General features: G+C 55.5%; 1 protein-coding gene across 1 annotated transcript in view; it reads left to right on the top strand.

Annotated features, from left to right (window-relative positions):
- Positions 1 to 26306, top strand: part of HMCN2 (hemicentin 2) — a 150304-nt gene that overhangs the window by 30079 nt on the left and 93919 nt on the right. Inside the window, exons 7-21 of the mRNA XM_027616876.2 lie at positions 390 to 510; positions 2197 to 2460; positions 5372 to 5516; positions 6005 to 6126; positions 7898 to 8170; positions 9272 to 9413; positions 9829 to 9956; positions 10896 to 11009; positions 13243 to 13392; positions 19591 to 19779; positions 20392 to 20487; positions 20748 to 20875; positions 22503 to 22647; positions 25251 to 25363; positions 25488 to 25647. Of these exons, the coding sequence (XP_027472677.1) occupies positions 390 to 510; positions 2197 to 2460; positions 5372 to 5516; positions 6005 to 6126; positions 7898 to 8170; positions 9272 to 9413; positions 9829 to 9956; positions 10896 to 11009; positions 13243 to 13392; positions 19591 to 19779; positions 20392 to 20487; positions 20748 to 20875; positions 22503 to 22647; positions 25251 to 25363; positions 25488 to 25647 (2290 nt within the window). The remainder of the gene's footprint in view (positions 1 to 389; positions 511 to 2196; positions 2461 to 5371; positions 5517 to 6004; positions 6127 to 7897; positions 8171 to 9271; positions 9414 to 9828; positions 9957 to 10895; positions 11010 to 13242; positions 13393 to 19590; positions 19780 to 20391; positions 20488 to 20747; positions 20876 to 22502; positions 22648 to 25250; positions 25364 to 25487; positions 25648 to 26306) is intronic.

The following is a 26306-nucleotide window of genomic DNA, read 5'->3' as shown; positions in this document are numbered from 1 at the left end:
CCCAAGCCGAAGGCAGACACGCCCAACTGACTGTGCCACCCAGGCGCCCCAACTCTGAGCATTTTTGAGCCAAGAGCTCTAATGCCAGTGGGGAAGGCAAGGCGGGGATTAGACATGCAGGGGAACAGACGGGGCTGTGGGTGTTTGGGGGGGTGGCTGGAAAGGCAAAGCAGTTTCCAGAGTCCCGCTCAGGACAGAGCCATAGCTGGGGCCTCTTCTACTGCATTTGGGAGCATAGTGCTGGGCCCCCAGAGAGCAGGGAAGTCGCCCACGTGTCTGCAAAGGTGGGAGAACTGCAGCTGCGGGTGCCGGAGGCAGGTCAGGGCGGCCACCTTCTGCCCTGGAGCTGGAGTCGGGCGCCCTGGTGATGGGGTCTGGGTCTGTGCTAGGTCTATAGCAGTGGTCGCCATTCAGTGAGGATCACAGGTGTCAGCAACATCGACTTCCGAGCCGGCTTCTCCACTCAGCCCTCTCTGGACCTCAACCACACCATTGAGTGGCCCCTGCAAGGTACAGTGCTCCTGACCCTGGGGGTGATGCAGAGCTGCTTTCTGGAGAGGTGGGGCTTGCCTTTTGGAAGTGGGGGGGGGGGGGCAGGCCCTAAGTGTGTGGCTAGAACGGGCCCTGTGCAGGCTGGGTGGGGGTTGGGAGCCTAGGGGGATGTTGGAGTTGGAGGCACAAGGTCGATTTTCTGGCTAGAAGCCTCCCACTGGGATCTGGGGTTGCCTGTGTGCGCCATCATGGTTCCATCTGGAGAAGGCTGGGCTCCAGAGCAGGCAGGGGCTTTTGGCTTAGGTTGCGAGAGCTTCATGCCAGAAAATGCCATCTGGCGGCCAGGTCTCAGGGGTCCCAATTTATAGTTTGGGAAGTATGATCACTCACCAGGGGCCCTTCGGAGGATTTTTGCTGGGACCAGCTCAGAAGGGAGATGGGGAGGGACCTAGACCAGGTCAGGCTAACTCCAGATCACTGACTGGTGACCAAAATGGTAGATACCAGATCCTTAGAGCTTTTGAATATGCATTTCCTCTAATCTTTGTCATCCTTGTCAGCCCTGGTTGGTTCTCTGCCAGGACTAGCGGTAACATCTTCAAAGCGAAAGGGGGCCGCTTGCTTATTTAGTGCTTGTTTTTCCCAGTAGTAGGAAGGGGGAGAGGTAGGGAAACTTCTAGAGCCAGGAGAGAAAAGAAATCCTAAATGCAGCGCTTGAAAACTGAAGGGTCCCTAGGGCCAGTCCCCAGTGGAAGAGGGTGAAGGGGGGGCCACATGTGATCTTCTTTGGTTTCTGCTTTTGAGAAAGAGGTGGGTCCAAGACATTTGTTAAAAAAAGGAGGAGAAACAGCAGGGCGATTGCAAGTGATAAATAGCACTTGGCCCTTGGCTTCACTGAAGGGGCATCAGGGAGTGGGGTAGTGGTTGCCCCACCACAGGGAGCGTGCCCTTGGCTGATTGTTGCAACATGGGAATGGGGCCCAGCACTGACACACATTCTTTTTCAAAGGAATCTGGACTTCCAGATTTTTATGTGCCCTTTCCAGAGTGTTCCATGTTTCTTCAAAGATTTTAAGGCATTTGATGGATCATACCAACCACACCCTCTGTTTCCTGGTTTATGTTCTCTAAGGAAAAAAATAATAACTGTTTGAAAAGGGAAAGACCTGAGTGACATTCCCAAATCAACTAAGGGAATTATGAAACCTAACTCCAATTTTACGTTTTCTGGAATAGTGTGAAAAGTCCATTTCTAATAAAACAAAAGGAAAATCAAAGGAAAGCTGAACAGGAGAGGATGAACAGGAGCCAGAGTTCCCAAACTAGCGTGTGTCTCACCTAGGCTGGTCCCAGAGCCTACCTGATGCAATTCCAGAGTTAATGGGGGGGGGGGGGCGGGTTAAGGTGCAGAGAAATGCCCTCTCCCAGTTCTACTCCATGTGAGCCCGAGTCTGCAGACTGGAGGTGTTGCAGCCGTGGGAAGCCGTGGTTTGGATGGACAGTGGTGTTTCAGGACCACGGACAGTGGCAGGACCCCTCTCTATCCACCCCCAGCATTAGGTGGTACAGGGAACAAGGTGAGCAAGCCGGTAAGAGGGCCAAGCAGGCTGGGTCCCTGACTGTGGTCTGAGGGCCCCTGCTTGGAGAGGATCATGGAGCCCAGAACAGACGCTGGGATCTTCTTCCTCCCCCTTCCCTCTGCAGGGGTGCCCATCTCCCTGGTGATCAACTCCACGGGCCTGCAGGCACCTGGCCACCTGGACTCGGTGGAGCTCTCACACAGTTCAGGGCGGTCCCTCCTGACTTTGCCCACGAGGCCCCTCTCGAACGGATCCACGCATCAGCTGTGGGGCGGACCGCCTTTCCACGCCCCCCAGGAGCGCTTCTACCTCAAGGTGAAGGGCAAAGACCATGAGGGGAATCCCCTGCTCCGTGTCTCTGGAGTTTCCTACAGTGGGGTGGTCCCAGGTGAGTGAGTGGCTCTTACTGCTCCCAGCTCCCTGGCTCACTTGGAGACCCATTTCTTCCTGGAAGCCTTCCCTGATTAGATGAGATGAGGAAATGTTCATTAAACTTCTATGAGCAGCACACTGCAATGCATCGTGCTAAATACTGAGGTGCTTTAGATGTAGCAGTCAGGTCAAGGATTTAGTACCAAGCCATCCATCTCTCCACCTACCCATGCATCCACTCACCCATTCATCTGTCCACCCACCTACTCATTGATGCAAACATCCATCCATTCATCTGCCTATTCATCCATCCACCCACTTACTTGTCCATGCATCTATCCATCCGTCCAAATATCCATCCACCCACCCACTCATGCATGCATGCATCCATCCAAATATCCATCTAGCATTCATTTTTGTGTTCGTCACGGTGCTAGGCACTGTAGGCACAGCGGGGGGCAGGGCAGTGAATGTGGGTGTCCTCTTCCATAATCATAATCATGGTAATACTAGTCATCGTCTTGAGCGCCTCTCATGGGACAGTCCTGAGCCAAGCACCTGCCATACAGTAGCTCACTGAGTGCTTATAATACTTGTGAGGTGTGTCCCCACTTTACAGATGAAGAAGCTCAGGCTACCCATCTCACAGAGTTGCCCTGAGGGTTCCATAAGCTACTACACATAACAAGACATCTCTTGGGTACCCTGAGGCTGTGCCCAGGATGTGGGCTTTGTGGGCCAGGGCCCCCATATGTAACAGCTGCTGTTACTGTCATGTCATTGTGGGCACAGGTCATTTTATGGTCCTATCTTTGGTCATGTGTGGCTTTTTGCCCATTCCCTTGTGTCCCTGAGGTCTCCCATCCAGGTCAGAAGCTTCCAGAGCGCAGGGCTGAGTCTTTGGCTCTCCCGCTCTGCCTCTGGTCCTAGCCTGGGGTATCTGAGTTCACTGGCCAGCAGCCTCCCTTGTTGGGCTTTGTTCCCTCCTTCTCGCTACCCCCTTTCGCATGGCAGTGGCCTGGGGGGAGCTCACAGAGATGGATGTCACTGACACCCAACATCTTCTTTGCTGGGGATCTCTTGACAAGGAGCAGACTCCTCTGTCTACTTCAAGTAGGGGTGCAAGGAGGCCACCAAGGTGCCCATGGTGAGGTGAAGGACTTTGAGAACCCAAGTGGGGCAGGGTGAGGGTGCTGGGGACCCCCTTCTCTCAGCCTCCTGGTCTCCACTCCCCTGCTGTGGTCCCTGGGCTCCTTGTCCCTTGGCTTTTATAACCCCGAGGAGGAATTTTCAGGAAGGAGTTCCAGCAGGGGCAATAGCAACCTCTGTTTCTCTCTCTCTTGGTCTTTCAGATGAATCTAAGGGTTTGGAGTTAAGCTCTGGCTTTTGTTCTTCACCTCAGCTCTAGATGAAAGTGTGTGTGTGTGTGTGTGTGTGTGTGTGTGTGTGTGTGTGTGTGTGTGTGTGTGTGTGTGTGTGTGTGTGTGTGTGTGTGTGTGTGTGTGTGTTGGCAGGGAGAAGGGAGGTGGCTTGGAGTTTTCCTTCCTTGTGTGTGTGTGTGTGTGTGTGTGTGTGTGTGTGTGTGTGTGTGTGTGTGTGTGTGTGTGTGTGTGTGTGTGTGTGTGTGTGTGTGTGTGTGTGTTGGCAGGGAGAAGGGAGGTGGCTTGGAGTTTTCCTTCCGTGTGTGTGTGTGTGTGTGTGTGTGTGTGTGTGTGTGTGTGTGTGTGTGTGTGTGTGTGTGTGTGTGTGTGTGTGTGTGTGTTGGCAGGGAGAAGGGAGGTGGCTTGGAGTTTTCCTTCCTTCCCCACCTTCTAGGTCTGGGAAGCTGGGAGTTTGGCCTCGAGCAGGAGGCTCTGGGTTTGGAGACATGGGCGGGTGGCAGGGCTGGGCCTCGGGTCCCTGGGCCCATTGAGCTCATGGAGGACGGAGCCTGAGCTGGCCTTGCAGAGGCTTCCAGTGTGTGTGGGTGAGCGGTGGCTGCTTTGCACACAGCTGAGGACGTGGCTGGATAGTCCGACATCCCTCTCCCCTGGGATGTGGCAGGGAGCCTGCAGCATGATGTCACCCGCCGCCCGCCCACCCTCAGCTCTGGGCTCGGAGGACGTCTGGTGCATTGTCTCACCCATGGAGCATCTCTGGTGGGGATGCAGGGTGTGGGGGGGGCAGGACGAGAGTTGAGCCTACGCCCGCAATCCCCCAGCGAGGCCCTGATGGCAGTCACTGACCCCATGGGGGTGTTCTCAGACCTTGCCACTGAAGCGATTCCAATAGCCAAGGAGAGAGAACGTGTCACCCCAAGACCAGGGATAGGCAGGGGAGGGTGTCTCCCGGGGGCCCCACGGGGCTCATCACAAACTGTGAGATGTCATTGAAGTCTCTTATTTTATCTCAAAAATGCGTGTGAACTTTGTGTTCACAGCCATACTCCAGCTTTGCTTATTTTTAAATATAAAAAAAGGCTTTCTTCCAACATCCTTGAGTGAGACTGACCCTCCAGGCAGATGAGACGTCTGGAAGCGCGGAGAGCCCAATCTGGGGAGCATTTCGTCAGATCTCTGGACTGGTCCGACTTCTACGTCCTGGACAGTGGAGAAAGCAGGGGCGCAGACTGGCCCATCTCGGCTGGTCTTCCCACAAACCACAGAAACAGCAGGAGCTTGTCCCGAGGGGGCTTGCCATGCCGTGTGCACGTGCCCTGCCTCTCACCAACTCCCCAGACAGCATGGAGACGTCAGTACCAGGATTAAGCCCAGTTTATAGAGGTGGAAACTGAGCTGGCAGGGGCAAAGCGACCTCTTCTTGGTGACCGCTGGATGGCAGGGCCAGGGATGGAATCCTGGCTCATCCCTGCACTCTCTGCATCGCTGACAAGGGCGGGCTGTGGGGGGCGGCAGGGAAGGATCCTCACTGCTGGGCCTTGCCTACAGGTGCCCCTCTGGTCAGCATGCCCCCCAGGATCCATGGCTACCTGCACCAGCCCCTGCTGGTCTCCTGCTCTGTGCACAGCACCCTGCCCTTCCGGCTACAGCTGCGGCGGAACGGAGCCAGGCTGGGCGAGGAGAGGCACTTGCAGTGAGTGGGTGCTGACCACCCAGTGTCCCCAACCCCGGCAGTCTGAGGGGAGTGGGTGGCGGGAGAAGGACCTTTGGTCTCGGTCATAATGTCCTCCTGGGCACCTCACAGCATGGCCCGGGATGGGGGAGGGTGTTCCCCAAAGCTCCCACCGCTGCTGGGTCATCACCCTGTGAAGGAGCTGTGGGCCTCCCCAGCTTCTGGAACACTCATCCCATGCAGGACCCAGCTCCTGAGGTTAGGGCAGGAAGGACCATCTGAGACCCTCCCCCTCATGCATGAAAGTCTAGGGCTCAGAGAGGGAAAGGGACTTGCTCAGAGTCACACAGCATGTTGTAAAATTTGCATGTCCTTGGCGGTAAGGAGAGTCAGACAGCCTCTCCGAGAGGATTTGTTCCCTCTGGGCAGGGTTTAGGGACTGGGAGAGGCTGGGGGACCCTGGCTGGGGTCAGGGGGATTGTGTGTCTCCAGCTGTTCTGGGTTTGCAGGGTGTCGGGAAACAGCAGCTGGGAGATTCCACGGGCCTCCAAGACCGAGGAAGGGGTGTATGAGTGCATGGCTGTCAGCAGGGCTGGGACCGGACGAGCAAAGGCCCAGATTGTTGTCACAGGTCTGTCCTTTCGGCCCGTCCTCGTATGCCCTCCCCCCTCTTCCTGATTTTTCCCTCTAGGGTTTGCCCCCAGGGCATGTCCATCTGGGGGGCACATGCCAGCCAGCTGCCGGGGATTGTCCATTTCCCAGAGTCCACTGCCCACACTGCCACCTGCCCCCTGGCGCGCCGTTTGGGCTGTCACCCAGGAGCGGCCTGTGGCTCTCAGATGGAGGAAGGTTGAGGAGCCCGGCTAGGGTCATGCCTTCCTCCCCTAGGCCCTTCCAGGGGCCACTGTCCATCCGGAAGTCCCCCTCCCTTAATGCCTCCAGGTCCCTGCCAGGATAGCACCATCCAGCTCAGGAAGGTTGGAGACGTCACAGGCCGTCTAGAAATGAAATCGGCTCCGTTTTTTAAATCAGGAATCTAAACTGTCTTGAAGGGAAGAAAAGGAGCCCAAGGAACATGGAAAGATTAGCCAGTCTGCAGCCTCTAATCTCACACAGACTGCCATGCTCCTTGCAGGAAGGCTGGCGGGAGTACAGACGGACAAAAGAAGATTTGGATAACCTGTGGTCTTATTCTAGAGACAACCTCCATAGCATTTTTTTAAGAAGACTTATTTATTTATTCTAGAGAAAAAGAGTGAGTGAGCGTGGGATTGAGGGGGAGAGGCAAAGGGGGGGAGAGAGTCCCAAGCAGACTCCCCTCTTGGGGCTCGATCTCACGACCCTGAGGTCATGACCTGAGCCGAAATTAAGAGTCGGACACTTAACCGCCTTGAGCCACCCAGGCGCCCCATGGGGGTTTTACGTTTTAGAAATGCTAGGGACAGGAAAGGGAACAGCATAAGGAAACGCACACGCCCATTCCTTAGACTTACTAATCGCTAAAATTTTGCCATATTTGCTTTCTCACTCTCTGGCTAGACTATTTTAAACTAAATTGTAGGCATCCTGACATTTCAGTATTTATCACTCTCTCTCTCTCTCTTTTTTTTTTTTAGAAAGTACATTTTCCCATATAGTAAAAATGTTATGATCACACCTAATAAAATGAATGATAATACCTTAATGCTATTTAATTTGGCTGCAGTCAGATTTTCTCATTTGCCCCAGAATGTTACTTCTGGCTGGTTTCTGCAGTATCATTTTTCGGGGCTGTGAAGTTCACATGCTCTTTGTGACGGCAGGTCATTGGCACGTGCAGCTTGTGTGGACCCAGCTTTTTCCCTGCGAGCGCTCGGGCCCACATCCATGGTTAGATGGGCTCTGATCTGATCACTTACCCCTTTTTTCCCTGTCAAGAGAGTGGTTTTCTTAGCTCTTCCCTCGTTTGGGGCAGTGGCCTCTGTGGTACATTTTGGCTGTGAGGATCCTCCTGCGATCTGCACAGAGAATAGCTTCGTACTCACTACTGTTTCCCTCTTGAGGGTGATTTCCGAGGCTGTATTCCCCAGGGTGGAGTTCCTGGCTCACAGGGTGAGAAGGGTAGTGGGGGTCTTGGTCCGTGTTGCACTTGGCTGTCGTGTGCAAAGCACGCAGGTGCCACGCAGCCCTCGCCAGGGGTGTGATGGTGGTGGGGAAGTGGGGGGACGTGGAGGGAATGGGCCCTCCTCCCGGGGTGGCGCTGGCCTGGGATGGTGAGCAGATGCTTCTCCACTACTCTGACAGACGACGTGTCCCCAAGGATCCCGTGCGGGACGCTGGAGTTAGGACGTCCCCAGCGCCGGCGGGATGGCCCCCTCTCTGTGTCCGCCCCCTCCCAGTCTCCTCTGTTTTTTTTCCTTCAGACCCTCCGCCGCAGCTAGTCCCTGCCCCCAACATCACCGTGTCCCCAGGGGAGACTGCCGTCCTGGCCTGCCAGGTCCTGAGTGATGTCCCCTACAACCTGACGTGGATCCGGGACTGGCGAGTCCTGTCGGCCTCGCCGGGCAGAGTCGCCCAGCTGGCCGACCTATCCCTGGAGGTCAGCGACATTATCCCCAGTGACGGTGGGCGGTACCAGTGCATGGCCAGCAACGCCAATGGGGTCACCAGGGCATCCATCTGGCTCCTGGTGAGAGGTGAGGCTCTGCCTTCCACTGCTGTCTGTGCTTCCAGGTGAACACACTCCCTAGTGCTCCTCCCCAGAGCCCATTGATCCGTGCCTCTGCCCCAGCATCACGTCGGGCAGGCAACATTAGTCCTGTGTCTTCGGAATTTTCAGAGAAAGAGAATTCTGTAGCCTCCTAGCCTAAGTTTAGTGGTTCTCCCTGTTGGAAAGTTCACCCTAATATCTAACCTAAATTTCTGCTGCTGTAGGCCAAGGCGATTTCATTGTGTCCTCTTGATTTCCCATGCCGTGGAGCACCTCCGTTGCCCCTCTCCCCCCCGCTCCAATATGTAGGGCAGGAGTGGAATCCAGGAAACTTCTGGAAGTCCAGAGATCAGATGTGCTTGGCAGGTGCTGGGTGGCATTGACCAGATGGGGTCGGGGGAGGCAGTGGAAAGAGCCCCCACCTGGGAGTCTTAGGACCTGGAGGTCACCTCGGGTCTACCCAGGGTTTAGGCGGATCTTTCTCTCTGGGCTGCTATTTCCCCAAGTGTGAAAATGAGCCCTATCGGGACAACTGTTCTCTCTTGTGCCAGCAACTCTTGGTTGGTTGCCTGGAGTGTGCTGAGAAGAATTCCGAGGCCATGTCTAGGTTCTGCCGTATCTGTGAGCTTTGTCTGCCACTGATATTGGAGGGCCCTGTTTACCTTTTCTAGGTGAGTTGGCCTGGTGAGGTCTGTTGGAGGCCAACAAGCCTGTTGTGCTGTGAATAGAACCTAGGTTTGGGGCCAGTGCTCGGGCAGGCCTTGGGGTCCACTCAGGGTCACTGGAGGTGAGAGTTGTCCCCGGCCCTGGCATCTGCCTATTTGCCTAAGCCTCTCCAAGATGCTCAGCCTGGAGCAGAACCCGCGGGGGCATTAGGAAATCCACTTTGTGTGGCCTGGGCAGCTGCCTGGTCAACCCCAGCTCCCAGGAAAGCCACTCCCTGGGGATTCAGGCCCCTTGGGGCCTTTACTTCCTACATCTGGCCCTTCTGCGACTTTGGGGATGGAGAGGAGGCTGGGCTGGGCACCTGGAACGGCATGGCTGCCCTGACAGGCTCTTCCCCACCTGTCCACTCTTTATACCGCAGAGGCCCCCCAGGTCAGCATCCACACCCGGTCCCAGCACTTCTCCCAGGGTATGGAGGTGAGCGTCAGCTGCTCAGCCTCTGGGTACCCCACACCCCACATCTCCTGGAGCCGTGGGGGTCATGCTCTGCAAGAGGACAGCAGGTGAGGGGCCCAGAGCCAGGTGAATAAGGACTCCCGGGGGATGCCTCTGGGCCTCCATCTTTTTACCTGTAAACGGGTTGGCGGCGGGCAGGGGGTGGCACGGGGAGAGGGAAGCATTTGTGGGAGCTATAGTTCCAGAATCCAGTAGACCTGTGCTTGAATCCTGCCCCTGCCATTCAGGCTGTGTGACCTTGGGCAAGTCGCTTTTACCTCTCTGAACCTCATGCATTAGCAAGGACAATCTATGTAAAGCTCTGAGCACACAGCCAGGCACAGAGCAAGCAGTCAGTAGAAAATGGCGATCACTAGTGATGCTATTAGTTAGTTTGTTGATGATGACTGAGGTAGTCCTCGGGTGACCGGACCTCGTTGGCCCCTTGGCCATTGAACATGTTGTTTTATGGCCTGACTCCAGAATCCATGTAGATGCCCAGGGAACCCTGATCATTCAGGGAGTGGCCCCAGAGGATGCTGGGAATTACAGCTGCCAGGCTGTGAATGAGGTCGGCACAGACGAAGAGATGGTCACCCTCTACTATACAGGTACCTGGGCCCCGGGCATCTCAGAGGAGCCTCCCTTCTCTCCCTCCCTCCTTCCCATCCACAAATACTTGTTGAGCATTTGCTGTGTGCCAGGCCCTGGGGATACAGCAGTGAACACATGGTCCCTGCCCGGGGGGAGCTCATATTCTAATGGGGAGGCACAGAAGAAGCATGCAGACGGATAAGGGGGCTTTCGGAGTGTGCTAGGGGAGCAGTATGATGTGCCGGTGGGGACGGGAGGGACACGCTGGTACACACGGGACGGGCCAAGGCCTCCACGACGGGGGGACGCTTGCCAGAGATGAGAATGGGAAAGGGACCCGGTGAGGCAAAGGCCCTGAGGTCAGAGTGAGTCTGGGGTGCTTAGGAGGTGACAAGAAGGCTGGTGTGGAGAGGATGGGAGAGAGTCAGGGACGGGGACAGGGGACGGATGGGCAGCCCATGCAGGGCATTTAGGACCTTTAGGGTTTCAGCTTTTTTTTTTTTTTTTCTTGAGAGAGAGCAGAAGCAGGGGCAGGGGCAGAGGCAGAGGGAGAAGCAGACTCCCCGCTGAGCAGGGAACCCAACTCGGGGCTCAAGCCCAGAACCCTGAGATCATGACCCAAGCCGAAGGGAGCCGCTTAACCGAATGAGCCACCCAGGCGCCCCAGGTTTCGGCTTTTATGGCAAATTCAATGAGAAACGGATGTGTGTGGGGTGGATTTGTTCCAGGAGTGACTGGCTTTCATTTGAGGTCCTGGGTCAGAAACTTTTAAGAAAACCAACAGTGGCTAGATCTTTCTGGGGTGACGGTCCCTGACTGGTGGGGGGGTAGGGAGGAGGCAGGAGGTGCAGCTCCTTCCCTGTCCTCGCCCACCCCCCCCCCCACCGTGAGAGGCTGCACTGTTGACCTAGGGAGTCTGTGGGCGGGTCCCAAGCTCCCCTTCTGCTCCCACGCAGATCCACCGTCCGTCTCTGCGGTAAATGCAGTGGTGCTGGCCGCCGTCGGGGACCAGGCCGTGCTGGTGTGTGAGGTGTCTGGGGTGCCCCCACCCCGGGTCGTCTGGTATCGAGGTACGTCAGGTGGGAGAGGGGCCTGGGGAACTGTCCCTCCTGGGGCCCCTGGAGGATCAGCTTTCCGGAATGGTCATGGGGGGTGGGGGGGGAGTGGCACTGCGAATGGGGTGTCTGGGAGGGCTGGTCCGTTCTAGCAGCACCCCCTCCCCCAGCTGAGCATCCATGCAGCTCAGTGGTGAGGAGCAGGATTTAGAGTAGACTTAGATTTGAATTCTAGCTCCCCTGGGTGACAGTGGGCAGGTGACCTGGCATTGCTGAGCCTGCTTCCTTATCTGGGAAATGGCGAACATCAGATAGGTTAGTTGTGTGAGGATGAGATGAGTTCACATAAGTAAAGTGTTTAGAACAAGCCTGGCATGTGGGCTGGGCACGGTGTTCTTTTTTTTTTTTTTTGAAGATTTTATGTATTTGAGAGAGAGCGCAAGAGCGAGGGAGAGCATGAACAGGGAGGAGCGGCAGAGGGAGAGGGAGAAGAGCAGACTCCCCACTGAGCAGGGAGCCTGACGCGGGACTCGATCCCAGGACCCTGAGATCCTGACCTGAGCCAAAGGCAGATGCTTCACCGACTGAGCCACCCAGGCGCCCCGGGTTCGGTGTTCTTAGTGATGGTGATGCGGTTAATCTAAGAAATAGGGACCAGTAGTACCAGGCCTGTTCTGAGGCTCTTTTGAGTCAATGGGTACGGAGGGTCTTCCCAGTGACGGACTCCGAGCTGAAGTTTGGCTGATGGGAGTGTTCTGGAGCCCTCAGCAGGGGCTGCTCCTGTCTTTCCAGGAGTAGAATCCTAGCTCCCTCCCAAGGGTCAGCCCTCACCCATGTTGCCCTCTCCCACCTGGACGGGCTCTGTCATTCATGGCACCTGTCTGCCAGCTTGTCAGAGCCCACCTTGACTTTGACACAGGCAGAAGCAGCTCAAGAGTGTGAGCATTTTGTGCCAGGCCACCCCTGGATGGCAGAGGCCCCGGGGCTCCTGACTTGGTGCTCGAGTCTCTGCTGTTCTGGCCGAGAGCCTGGCCCGGGAACACTTTTTAAAAGGGCCTCTCTCAGTGGAATATTATTCAGACTGGAAAAGAAGTGGAATTCAAATTGTACAGCAGTGTAAATACAGTTAACACCCCTGAACTGTGCTCTTGAAAATGGTTGAGATGGTACATTTTGTTCTGTGATTTTTACCACAATTAAAATCTTTCTTCGTTTGAAAACAAGGGGTGAAATTCTGAGAACAACACGGATGAGCCTGGGGGACATGATGCGGAGTGAAATCAGCCAGACACGGAAGGACAAATACGCTATGATTACACTTACCTGAGGGACCTAGACGAGGCAGACGTGTAGGGACAGAAAGGAAAAGACTGGGCACCAGGGGCTGGGTGTGGGGGGTTGGGGGGGGGTCAGTGTTTACCGGGGACAGAGTTTCAGTTTGGGAAGATGAGAAAGTTCTGGAGACAGATGGAGGGGATGGTTACACAATAATGTGAATGTCTTTGATGCCACTGAATCGGACACTCAAAATGATGAAGGTGGTCAGGTTTTGTGTTACGTATATTTTATCACAATAAAAATAAAAAATTATATTAAAATGTAGAAAGTAGGTCGGGATCAGGGGAGCCTGGGTGTAGACCACAGGCAGGAGAAAAGAGGGAGGCCTGCCTGGGGTCAGGTGTGAGAGAGGCAGCCGTGGCTGGGGTGTGCTCATCCCAGCGTGACCTCAGTCTGGAACTGGATCAGAGGATGGGGACCCAGCAGGGAGGCCCAGGCAAGGAGGCTGTGGGTGCTGAGCCTGTCGCAAGTAGGGGGACAGGCTGGGCCTCACTCCTGGTCAGCAGAGAGGCTCAGGGAAAGCCCCCCCCCCCCCCCGCAGGGCTGGAGCTAGGGGTGCTGACTTAAAAAATTTTTTTTCCAATTGTTGTAAAATACAAATAACAAACTTTACGTCTTAACCCTTTTTAGGGATACAGCTCAGTAGTATTAAGTACATTCGCACTGTTGTATAACTGTTACCACCATCCGTTTCCAGAACTCTGTTCCTCTTACAAAACTGAAACTCTGTCCCTGTTAAATAATGGGGGTCCTGGCTTTTGGGGAAGGACCGTGCCCCACTTGGGCCCTCCCAGGCTCCAGCCCAATGCAGTTACAGGAGCCTGAGGGTCAGGAAGGCTCAGCAGCCTGGTACCCCAGGCTCCGTGACCACTGCGGGCACCCGCCTGATGCTTTCCCATCTTTGGTGCAGGGGGTCTTGAAATGATTCTGGCCCCTGAGGGCTCCAGCTCTGGGACGCTGCGGATCCCAGCAGCTCGGGAGAGGGATGCTGGCATCTACACCTGCCGAGCTGTCAATGAGGTGGGCGATGCCTCCGCAGAGATCCGGCTGGAGATTGGACGTGAGTGTACACCTTGTCCCCACCTGCCCCCTCCCCCTTTGCCCTGCCTCTGAGCAGGGAGGAGGAAACTCTACCATAGAGAACGCCAGTGTGGAATCTGTATCATGTGCATCCGGAGCACGTGGGACCAAGGACACAGTGCCTCTTGCTGTATGACAAATTGCCCCAAAACTTTGTGGCTTAAACAGTAAGCATTTATTTGGTTGCAGTTCTGGAGGGCCAGGGTTTGGGAGTGGCTTGGCTCCCAAAGTGGGTGGTTGTGGCTCAGAGGTTCTCACGGGATTGCAGTTAATGCTTCAACCGGGGCTGCATCATCTGAAGGCTTGACTGGGGCTGGAGGAGCCAGTCTGGCTTCACTCACGTGGCTGTTGGCAGGACGCCTCAGTTCGTTCCCCGTGTTGGCGTCTCTAGAAGGCTTCTCCTGACGTGGATTCCCATGAGCAAGAGAGCTGAGGGAGGGAGAGAGAGAGAGAGAGAGAGGGAGAGAGAGGGAGAGAGAAGACAAGAGAGAGAAAAGAGAGAGGGAGGGAGAGGGAAAGAGAGAGAATCCCACAAGGAAGCTGCAGTCTTTATAACCAGCCGGTCCTGGAAATGACATACTGTCACTTCTACTGTATTCTCTTGGTCACACAGACCAACCCTGGTACACGATAGGTGGGAGGGGCTGCTCAAGTGTGTGCATGCCAGGAGGCCACCTTGGAGGCTGCCTACCACAGAGACAGTTTGGTTCAAGCTTGGGCATGGGCATCCCTGAGATCTGGGTTCCCGTCTTGTCTCCATCATTTACCATCTATGTGCTTTGGTTGAGTCATTGACCCTCAGTTTTCCTATCTGTAAAATGGGGTTGCCGGGAGGGTTCGGTGAGATCAGGCATATAATGCTTAGCATAGGGTTTGGCCCATCTCGAGTGTTTAATAAACAGATGGGTGATTATCCCCTCTTTACAGATGGGGAGTCTGGGTTCTTCTGTGGCTGGTACATGGCCTTAGCTGTGACTGTCATGACGTCTGAATTCCAGACCTGCACCCTGGGCCCCGGGGATTGCTCAAAAGTTGTGGGCACAGCTCCTCGGCATGCTGGGCCAACACGAACTGGGCTCTGAGGGGTTTGCCGTGGCCACGGTGGGAAGGCCAGGTGCTGGGAGTCCCGGGGAAGCACAGAGAATCAACAATGTGCTTGTCGAGGCTGGGTGGGATGGCCAAGGGGCTCCCCAAGGACAGTGGGGGGCCCTGGGTGGAGCAGGCCTTGTGAGTAGAAGGTTCTGGCCCCGAGGACGATGGTGCCATGTCAGGGTTGGATTCTCCCAGGCTTGGGGTACCCTTAGCCATCAGTTGTTGGTTCTGTCACTCCTTCCTCCCTTGCACGGTCACCAGGTGGCCAGGCCCTGTGCCAGGGACAAAACAGCAGGCGAGACTTGGCATCCGCCTTCGTGTTGCTCTTGGTGTCAAGGAGAGAGACAGGCAAACACACAAGTGGGACACTCAGGGTAGTGAGCGTTTGCAAGTGGTATCCATGGGGAGCTGTTGGTGCCCCGAGAAGGAGTCCAACAGACACGGGGGGCTGGGAAGGCTTCCTGGAGGAGATGATGTCTGAGATGAACCCAGAAGCCATCAAGCAGGTGATGAGCTCGGGAGCAGTGTTCCAGGCGAAGGGAGCAGCATGTGCAGATCTCCCCACAGCAGGAGAAGCGAGCCAGGGAGTGAGACTGAGCCAGGGCCGAGGGGCACCCAGGAGGCTGCTACCTGCTGTGGGTCATGCTTGGCCTCAGGAGCCTGGCACCATTTGGGCTTGGTCCTGCGGGGGTGGTGGGAGTTTTTAGGGTGGAGAGCGATGTGCTTCGATGTTCCCTGTAGAGAGTGCACTACGTGGCTCGCTCTCAGGTAGGGTGGGGTGGGTGTGGAAAGGTGCAGGCTTAGAGCCTGATAACAATAAAACATATAAGCCAGGATATCTATGAAATTTGCCAGGCACCAGGGCCATCTCTAAGCATGTTTCATGTACTCACATGTAAACCTCTCAACATCTCTTTGAGGTGGGTTCTGTCATTATCTCCTGAATAGGTGGGGAACCCGAGGCACAGAGAGGTTAAGTGACTTGCCCAAGGTCACACAGCTGGTGAGGGGCAGAGCTGAGATCTGAACCCAGGGTCCAGGCCTTTAGCCCCTGGACTTCATCGTGACGCTCAGCAGCAGGGTGAGCTTGGACACTGCTTCCCCACTCTGAGCCTCGGGTTCCTCGTCAGCCAACTGTCTCTAGGATGTTGCAGGAGGGCAAGGTAAGACTGGCCTGGGGCCTGAGGGGTTCTGATCAACGTCACTGTCATTGTTAATAGTCAGTAGGTTCTGGGTGAGCGGAGAGGGTGCTCCAGCCAGGGCTGCACTTGGCGTTGTCACAGGCAATCATCCTTTGCTCCGTGTCTGATTTCTTTTCAGCAGTGCCTTATTGCTCTGGGGTCCAGGCTGACATGCCCTCCTGGTCCCATTCCTTCACCTGTCAGCGATGGACCTTAGGGCGGGTTCCCCATGTCAGAGAAGGAGACGGCTGGCATCCCGGGGGCAGGCTTCTTGGCCGCTGGTGGCCTTCGGCCTTGAGGTCGGGGAAGGGGTAGACGGTGGCCGAGCACCTGTGTGTCTGAAGAGAGCCGGCCTGGCAGCAGTGGTGGGAAATCGAATTTCCTGCCCATCTGGGTGGCAGCTGTGGCCCGGCCTTCCTAGCCAGGCCGGCAGAGCCTTCCAGGGCGGGGAGCGGCTGGGCGCTGTGCCCAACTCCTGCTGTTGAGCTGGGAACCGGCTTCCCGGCCGCGTCTGGGAAGGAGGGTGGCGAGTGCCAGTGTTGGTGGCCCCGCCCACAGGGCATCTTTGCATCCCCTGTGGGCCTGGCATCTCGAAGACTGGATGGTGCCCAGACTCCACTGCTTCTTTGGCCAAGTTATTGACCTCCCTGAGCCTTCCTCCTTTCCTCGTCAGTGAAAAGGGAGGAAAGTAATAGAGCTTTGCTCATAGGGTCCTTGAGAGATTTAATGAGAGAACGGGCTTCGCTCGGGGCTTGAATGGAATAGATACTCAACACTCTGGCCGCCCCGGGCCCAGGGAGGCGGCGAGATTCATCACATGGCTGGTGACCGGCCTCACAGCAGGCATGCCTGCCCCAAGCTCAGCGCCCTGTCTGTTCCCTGAGACCAGCTGCTCTGAGCTAAGTTACCTGCACCTGCTGGATTCTCACTCAGGAAGAGAGGATGCTCATTCCTCTGTTTCCTCATTTCTGTCCCTGCCTTCTGTTCCCGCCGTGGGAGTCCCAGGTAGCCGGGTAGGTGAGCAGGGGAGAAGAGCTTGTGCTTTGGGAAGTGCAGAGACCCCCTGGCCAGTCTAGGGGAGCAGGAGAGAAGAAGCTCTGGCTTTTCCATCAGGCACAGTGGGCACGAACCCAGGGCCTGGGATAGGTCCAGGGCCCCAGACAATGCTCTGATTCTAATTTCTTTTAAAATCAGAAGGAAACAAATGGCTGACAACAAGTAGATGAAAATGAATCCAGCCTGGATTGTCTGCCTTTATGTCAATGCGGTGATAAAATAGAATTGTTAATATATTTTTTTTAAAGATTTAATTCATTCATTTGAGAGAGAGAGAGCACAAGACGGGGGAGGATCAGAGGGAGAAGCAGACTCCCCGCCGAGCAGGGAGCCCGATGCGGGGCTCGATCCCAGGACCCTGGGAGCATGACCTGAGCCGAAGGCAGCCGCTTAACCGACTGAGCCACCCGGGCGCCCCAAATTGTTAATATTTTTCTAAGGAGGAAGAGGCCCATGAGAGTGCACCGGCAGCTGCCGCCTGTGCCCAATTGCAGGCACCTTCCCAGGAGGGGGCTGTGGAAGCCATTCCCCCCAGGGACAGACACCCTGACATTCTCTCCGAGCACAGGGCCAGTTTACGGTCCCTCCCTGCGTTACTGCAGGGGTCACCTGGGAGTCCGTGAGGAGGGGGCCTGAGGACAGAGGTAGCTGAACCTCTGATGAGTCTCTGGGAAGGGCACGGGGTTGGGAGCCCAGCCCCCACCGACATGCTGCAAGACTCAAGGCCGGCCCTGCCCCTGCCCCTGCCCCCAGCCTCAGTTTCCCATCTGCAAATGAGGGGAACAAAGGGCCTTCAGCTCTGGCATATGAGGATTCTGGGATCCTGCCTTATTTGGGGGCTCTGGTGAGGACTGGGGTGGGGGGGGTGGCTATGCCGGAGGCTGAGTCAGTTTTCTGGGTGGGATCTGAGTCTGGGATTTGGCTGCTTCAGGATTCCCCCCAAAGAGAGGACAGAAGAGGTGGGTGCGGCTCTGGCTGAAATAGCAGCCAAGTTGCTCCCGAGGACCCCGGGGGGACACAGGGGTGCGGTGGGTGGGAGCCTGGGCCTTAGCAACAGCCAGACCTAAGCTCTGAGCCCACCTCTGCCGTTGACTTCAAGCTGTGCCCTTGGGCCCCCTCCTAAATCTCTCTTAAGCCTCAGTTTCCTCACCTGTAAAATGGGGTTGATGAAATTGTTGTTTCTTAAAAGCACCGTCACCTTGCCTGTCCTTTAGTAGGCATTCCAGATGCTACCCTCTGTACGTGTTATTTGCTAACTATCATAAGCCGGTTGTCCCTTTTTTGGGGGGAAGTTTCAGGACCGGGAGGACAACGGGGAAGAGTGTGCTTTGTTGTGTGCCAGAGTCTGGAGACAAAGCTGGGCTGTTCGGGGGTGAAGGAGGTCAAGAAGCAGGTCTGGCTGGACGGAGCGGGTGAAGGCAGGCTCTGGGGGTATCTGGCCCCGGGCTCAGCTCTGCCCAGCGAGTGGGGGATGGCAAAGTCGTGCCTCCCGGGCCCAGGGCTCTGCGGGAGCAATGATCCTATCTGAGGCGAGCCCGGAGTGGAGGCTTTCTGGGATTCTGGGTCTCGGCAGCTGCCAGGCCCCAATAAGGAAGAGGGGCGTGCGGGTGGTGTCTGAGGCTGGGTCCAAGACTGTTGGGTCCTCCTTGCAGTAATTTTCCAAGTTGTGTTTATATCTCCTTGGAACATCCCTAATCCCCAAGCCAGGAGGGAAATTTGATGTCATGATTTGGATGGATGGGGGAGATTTCTGGACGGAGGTGGACAGACCAAAGGGGTGGAGGATTTTCCATGGTGTTGGATGCCACAGGTTAAAAAAAGGCTAGGGGACCTTCCTGGTCATAGGTCTGGGGACAAGGACCTGAGAACCGTGCCCATAAGCTGCAGGGACAGGGCCTGGACCCATCTGGAATTGGGCCGTCTCCTGGCCTGCCGAAGGGTAGAAAGGATCATGACTTTATGTTTTTGGGAAACAACTTATTTTCTCCTGATTATAAATATAAGACAGTGCTTCGAAAAAAGTTTAGAAGAAACACTACAAACTGTTAACAGTGGTGACCCTGGGGAAGGGCATGAGATTTGGGGCGTGTGGAGCAAAAATTGGGGGAAGTATATTCTTGTGTATTACTGGAGTTTTAACTCCCGTGAGCAGGGCAGTCCTTGTTTGGCACTGTTGTCCTGGTGCCCTGATTAGTATGTTCCAGTGTTCCATTTGGACCATCAAGTGTAAGGTCACCTTATTTATAGTAAGCATGTTTTCATTTTGTGGTGGAGTTTTATATACTCCTTACAAAAAATATTAGCAAACAGAGATGTAGAGAGGAGAGTGAAGATGACCATTCATCTCTCCACAGATTTGGCTCTTTGGGGATCCGGATAGTTTGTTGCCCAAGTTCAGGACACCTGCCAGAGGAAGGTGGAAGAGGGCGAGAGATGGGAGGGTCTCTGAGGTAGCTGGGCTCCTGTGGCTGGAGCTTGCCTTGCCACGCCTCAGACGTGGGCTTCCCGGGAGGTGTTGCTGCCAGGAACAGGCCTGTTGCCTTCCCCTGCACCGTGAGGCCCGGCGAGGCCCCCGTGACCCCATGCGGGGGTATGAGGCGTGGCGGCAGCTTTGTCCCGCCAAAGGCCGCTCCCTCTGCCTCGTCCCCAAGAGCTCCCCAGGCCTGGACCAAGTCAAGCTCAGGTTGGCCCTGGAGCCCTGGATATGAGTCAGCCCCAGGTTCATGAGGGTGAGGCTGGGAGAAATGGAACCTTCCAGCAGTGGGAGGGGAGGCGGGCGGCATAAACAAGCCTCTGGGGGCACGGTGTGTTCGGCCACCAGGCACGGCTGACTGGTCCTCTCGCTGCAGATGCGCCCCAGCTGATGGAGCTGCCCCGGGACGTCACTGTGGAGCTGGGGAGGAGTGCCCTCCTGGCATGCCGGGCCATGGGCCGCCCGCCTCCGGTGGTCACCTGGCGCCGTGGAGATGGCCAGCCACTGGGGCCCAGGCGGGGCAGCAGGACCGGGCAGCCCAGTTCGGGCGTGCTGTTCTTTGAAAGTAAGACACTGGGGCTGGGGGAGGGTGGGCAAGGGAGACAGCATGGCTTCTGATATTCTCAGCCCCCAGGCCGGGTGGCTCAGAGCAGAGCCTTGACCCCTGGCATTGACCGTGGGTAGGGTTGATGCAGGGTCGTGTTTTGGCTGGCTAACCCTGGTCAAGTCATTCTCCTACTCTGAACCCAAGACAGTAATGATAAGGACAAAACCTACCACTTGGGTTTACTAACAGGCTGCCCGGGGGGGTTGCTGTGTGGGTAATTGCACATAAAACGCCCAGCGTGGTTCTTGACCCGTGTGAAGTGTTCTGTGTGTTAACCATTGCCATTATCATGGCCACCACCGTCACTACTACGACCGCTTGCTCTGTGCGGGGCCGGATACCGGGCACCGTGTTTACATCAGCGAGCCTACCCCATCACGCCACAAGGCACAGGGATTCATAAACGTTCCCCATTCTGCAGATGAGCGCTGAGGCCTTCCCACCCTTCCGAGGCCTGGCTGCTTCCCCCAGCCCTCCTACCTCACCTCTGCAGGACCCGGCTGCCTGCCCCTGGGGGGCTGGAGCTGGGGTGAGCCCGGGCAGTCACGCCTGCCTCTTTCTGCCTCTCAGGTGTGGTCCCTGAAGATCAGGCCCCGTATGTCTGTGAAGCTCAAAATGTGTTTGGGAAGGTCCAGGCAGAGGCCCAGCTCGTCGTGACCGGACACGGTTCGCTGGTGGATCCAGGGGAGGAGGGTTTGGTGGGGAGGTCGGGCCCCCCCCCCAGTGAGACCCCCCCCAGTGGCCGCCCACGCTCTGGGACAGATGTGTCCGTGCCAGGTTCTCCAAGAGGAGCATCCGGATCCCAGGAAGTGCGCCCTTGGACCCTGGAGGAGCCCCTGTTCTGACGCTTCCACTGGTTCCCTGGGGAGGAGAGGGGGTGACGACCCGCGGGAATCTGTGACGCATACCATCCCCTGTCCCCACAGCCCCACCACAGATCGCCAGCAGCGCCTCCACTGTCCGGGTGCTGGAGAGGCAGCCGGTGTCCCTGCCCTGCATCATCCTGGCTGGGAGGCCCTTCCCGGAGAGGCGCTGGCTCAAGGCCGGCCTGCCCGTGAGTGCTGGCTCTCTGGGGATGCCTGGGGGTGGAGGGGCTGTCGTGTGTCCCCCTCGGCCTCCGCTTGGCTGTTCGCTTGTTTTGGGATGTGCTCTTCCTTCCTCCCTCTCTTTCCTGACTCTTTCCAGAAATTTCTCTGATAAATGCACTGGTAGCATCTGCCGCCCTCCCGAGGCCAGCCCAGGACCGTGTGGCTGCTGGTCCCCTGGAGAGCCTCAGGAGGACCTTGTGCTCCGCTAGTGCTGAGGCTGGGGAGCGGAGACAGTGCTTTCATCACCCCCACCCCCCCGACAGTTCTGGGCCAGAGACGCGGCCCGTTAGTACCTGCCCTGACTACATAGCTGGGCCCACGGTGGCTGCTTCCTTTCTCCACTCATATTGATTTGGTTTTCTTTATTTTCTTCCATTTCTCCTCTCGTGGCCGCACCACCTTTGCCCCTCCCCCCCCAATTTTTGCGCCTTGTCCTCAGACATCCTGGGGTCCTTGTGCCCTCGAGGCCATAGGGAAGTGCTGTCCCTCCTGCAGATGGGCAGACCCTGGACACCTAGGGAGGTAACGACCGTGTGGTTGTCTCTCTGTTCCTGCTGTCCTGCTCCCAGACCCTGGTGCGGGGCAGACAGGGTCCTGCCCCTGGAGCGCGTGGGCTTTGCAGAGGCTGATCATGCTGACGGCTCACTCTGCAGCCTGTGTGATTGGACATGACCCCGAGGAGGCCCCTGCCTGGGGGTGTGGGCTGCAGCGGTGAGGAGCCTTCCTGAGTAGGATCGGATGGGCAGGTGCAGAAGGAGTGGCCCTGGGCCTTGTCGAGGCCAGGACAGGGAGTGGCTGGAGATGCGGAGTCTGTTTTAACTCAGTGGGGACGCTGGGTGGACCCCTGCCTGTTGGGCCGCCGCGTGCCACGAGCAGAAACCCCCTCAAGCTTGCTCAGCCCCAAAGGGCCTGGTCTTGAGATGGTGCAGGAGCAGCTTCTAGAACCTGAGTGCAGGGTGTGAGGCTAGGCTCACGGGACAGGGCCGAGGAGGCCGAAAGAGGCCTCAGGCCTGGTGGAAAGGTTCTTCAAAGGACCCCTCACCAAAGATGGGCTGACTAGACATCTTTACAGAGGTTACCCCAGGCCCCATTCTGGACCAGTGCTTCCTGCCCCACCCTGGGTCCCCGTGCGTACACATCTGGGCAGCCACCGGGAGCCACTGTCTCTGCTTCTCTCTCTGGGACCACATCTGATGTGGCCACACATCTGTTCTACTCTCTTTTCCCCCCAGGAGTTTGTCCCTCCTCTCTGCAGCTTCCGTGTGGAAGGGCCTTGGAGCCCCAGCCCCTGCTCAGTAAAGGCTCTGGCCCCAACCCTGCATTCTTGGGAGAGGCTCCCATCGGCCCACTGGGGTCAGGCAGCTTGCCCTAGCCCAGCTGGCTGTGGGGAGAGTGGGGTCAAGGACCCCTAGGCCTGCTGGTCTGCAGGGTGGAGGAGTCTCAGGGAAGGGGAGGGGTTCTCCAAAGCCCTAGCTTCTCAGTCCAGACTGCTCCCCACTGGCCCGGCAGGCAGTGTGGTTTTCCAGAACGCTCTTTCTCAGCTGGCTCCACGTAGGGCCGCAGTTCAAACTGGGGCTCCCTCACCCTCACCAGCTCCCACCTGGCAGCCGGCATTCCGTCCGAGCAGATGGCAGCCTCCACCTTGACCGGGCGCTGCAGGAGGACGCAGGGAGGTATAGCTGTGTGGTCAGCAACACGGTTGGCTCTCAGCACAGGGACGTGGAGCTGGTTGTCCAGGGTGAGTCCCGGGGTGGGGGGGGGGGGTAGGGGTGTGGGGTGTGATAGGATGGGGAAGGTGCAGGGGGAGAACTTGATCTTCAGTACTTCTGTTTAAAAAAATTGTACAAATAGTACATTTTCATGGTAGGAAAATTCGAGGTGAGACAAGTAAAACACAATACAGAAGCTAAGGAGAACCAGACAATTTTACATGTTGGTGTGTATCTTTCACATGTTATACACGTGAGCTTTACACATGTGCATTTATACACTATATATGTAATGAGTTATATGTAACTTAAATTGTATATAACTTTACCTTGTGTGTAAATAATTTTTACATAATATATACATTCTTTATATAAATTGCATATAAGTTATGTTTCTATATTTCTTTTTTTTTTAAGATTTTATTTATATTATTTGACAGAGAGAGACACAGCGAGAGAGGGAACACAAGCAGGGGGAGTGGGAGAGGGAGAAGCAGGCTTCCCGCGGAGAGGTGGCCCGATGCAGGACTCGATCCCAGGACCCTGGGATCATGACCTGAGCCAAAGGCAGATGCTTAACGACTGAGCCACCCAGGCGCCCTACATATCTGTATTTCTATCCATATTTCTATAAATCCTTTATATATACATACACAGAAATATTTAAAAGCCAAACTGGGACCACACTGAATTATTGTCCTACAACCTGGGTATTTCCCTTGACAGGAGATTCTGAATATTTTCTGTGAATAAATACTCAGAAGGCTCGGTTTAAGACGATGTGTTTGGATGAGCCATGAGCCTCTCACCTGCCCCCTCTTGTCGGGTTGCTCCCCAAGCATGGACACCTTTGCCCGCGTGTGCGATTCTTTCCTTAGGATAAACCCATTCATGTAGAATTGACTTTTGACTGACAGAAATCACACATTTTTAGGGCTTTTTGTATATTTTACCCAATTACACTCACTCCCACAGGGTTGGAGAGCCCGTATTCCCTTCACCCACGCGATCAGCTACCACCGTTCTTTTTAGCATAAGACAAGAAGTTTAAACTAAGTTTGGTTATATTTTGTCATTTACCAAGTATGTTAATGTCCCGTTTTTTTTTTTTTTTTCACTTGTTTCATAAAACCCCCAAGGATGAGCAGGAAGGACATTGTTACCCATTTTCTAGAGGAAAACCAAAGTTCAGAAGGAGGCGGAGTCTAGAACGCGGTCTCACCTCAGAACTCCCGACTAATAATGTGATCAAAGGCTGGGCATGCCCAGACCTCTGTGAGGTTCTGTGTAGGTTTCACTTAAATTTCATACCAACTCAAGATGTGGGGTTTAAAAGACTCCCTGTTCTGAAATGACAGCTCAGAGAGGCATGTCACTGGGCAGGATCTCGGGATCAGCGAAGGCTACCCCATGCAGCACAGCCTCCTTTGAAGGGCTGGCGCTGGCTCTTGGCTCACTTCATTTCCATCAACAGTAGTAATGACTTGCGGGCTTCGGCCACCTGAGAGAATCCAGAAGGGCATTTTCTCCCTGACGGGTCTCAGCGTTACTGGCAGAGCCCTTGGCTTCTCCCGACTGGTCCACACCCGGTTTCTCCTCCCCCGCAAATCTGGATGGTGCCCAGAATGGATTTGGCACTTGTTTTCAAGTTCACTGTGTTCTGTGAACACTCTTTGCTGCCATTTCTCATCTGTCCATCCCTGGAGAGTAGGCAGGGAATTGGGGTTAAGGAGCTTTTTTGCTGATGAAGGAATACGGGTACTAAAAGATTAAGTGGTTTAATCAAAGTCCCAGAGCAAAGAAATGGCACAGCTGGTTTCCAGGTGCAGGCTGCCCTCCGCCCGGGGCGTGAGTCTATAGAAGTGTGGCTGTTGATACTTCTATGCCACTTGTATTCTTTCGTTGAAATAGTTTGGTTTTTTTAAAATTGTGGTCAAATATACATAACATAATACTTACCATTTTAACCATTTTAAAGCCTACGGTTCAGTGGCATGAAGCACCTTCACATGGCTATACAACCACCACCATCCAGCTCCAGAACTTTTTTTTTTTTAAGATTTTTATTTATTTATTTGACAAGAGACAGCGAGAGAGGGAACACAAGCAGGGGGAGTGGAGAGGGAGAGAAGCAGGCTCCCCGCAGAGCAGGGAGCCCGATGTGGGGCTCGATCCCAGGACCCTGGGATCATGACCTGAGCTGAAGGCAGATGCTTAACGACTGAGCCACCCAGGTGCCCAGCTCCAGAACTTTCTCATCCTCCCAAAATGAAGCTCTGTCCCCATTGAACACTAGGTCCCCGTTTCCCCTCCCCCAGCCCCTGGCAACCACCATTCTCCCTCCTGTCTCTGAATTTTCCTATTCTAGGGATTTCATGTGAGTGGGATCATATGGTATTTGTCCTGTGTGTGGCTGATTTCACTTAGCATACTGTGTTCAAGGTGCATTCTTGTTATAGTACTTATCAGGCTTTTATTCCTTTTTTAAAGCTGAATAATATTTTACATGTTCACACCACATTTTGTTTATCCATAAACCCATTGGTGGATACTTGGGTTATTTCCCCCTTTTGGCTACCCTGAATAATGCTGCTCTGAAGCTTGGTTTATAAAATTGGTTTGTTTTTGAAAGTGCCACCTCGGATCCAGCCCACTGCCACCCACCATGTCACCAATGAAGGGGTTCCAGCCTCTCTCCGCTGTGTGGCCTCAGGGGTCCCCACCCCCACCATCACTTGGACCAAGGTAGGAGGAGACTGTTAGCATGAGGGTAACCAGAGAGGTGGGCCCAGTGCATCATGGGGAGGGGAATGATGTAAGCCATCATGGGGTGTGGGCTTTGCTGATGTCACCCGCGACTCTACCGTAGGAAACCAATGTCCTGACCTCCAGGGGTCCCCACTACAATGTGAGCAAAGATGGCACCCTGATCATCGCCCGGCCCTCTCCCCAGGATGCTGGGGCCTATGTCTGCACGGCCACCAACGCTGTAGGCTTCTCAAGCCAGGAGATGAGGCTTTCTGTCAACAGTGAGTGATACCATCCCTTCCCGGGAGAGGGACTTGGCAGCCATGGAGTCGGGGGCATGGACAATCTGACCTTACCTGCATCTTCCCCATACCCTGTCAACGCTGCCTCTAAATTCTTCCCATCTGAAAGGCACACAGACCAAAGCTGTCCTCCCCGAGCCACTGTCCTCAGTAGTGTGGGCGTACTCTGAAAGGGGTTCCAACTCAGCCCTTTGTAAGCACATTATGGGCAGCCATCACTTTAACAAGCCTTGGAAAACCACAGGCCCTACACCGGACCCCTGCCACCTTGGCAGCCCCCTTGCCCACCTCTCTCCCCGATTCTCTGTGCCCCAGACCCTCTGGCCTCCTTTCGATTTCTTAAATGGTGCATCCTTCCTCAGGGCCTTGGAACGTACAGTTCCTTCTGCTTCGAATTTCCTACCCCCTCTTGGCCCAACTGACTTCTCCCATTGGTCGGATGTAGGCTGTCTGACTCCTCAGACTGAGTCAAGCCGCTTTGCTGTGTACTCTCTAGACTGTCCCCCTTCGTAACACCCCTCACGACTGTGACTAAATAATGAGTCGTGTATTGAGCTGTTTGGTACCGGTGTTCCCTGCTGGCCCTCATGCTGTGAGGACAGGGGCAGGGTCTGTTCCCTTTGCTGCTGCATCCCAGC

This window comes from Zalophus californianus, chromosome 13 (assembly GCF_009762305.2).
Source record: "Zalophus californianus isolate mZalCal1 chromosome 13, mZalCal1.pri.v2, whole genome shotgun sequence".
Lineage (NCBI taxonomy): Eukaryota > Metazoa > Chordata > Mammalia > Carnivora > Otariidae > Zalophus > Zalophus californianus.
The sequence above is the reverse complement of the archived record's forward strand: the minus strand, read 5'-3'. Positions and strand labels throughout refer to the sequence as shown.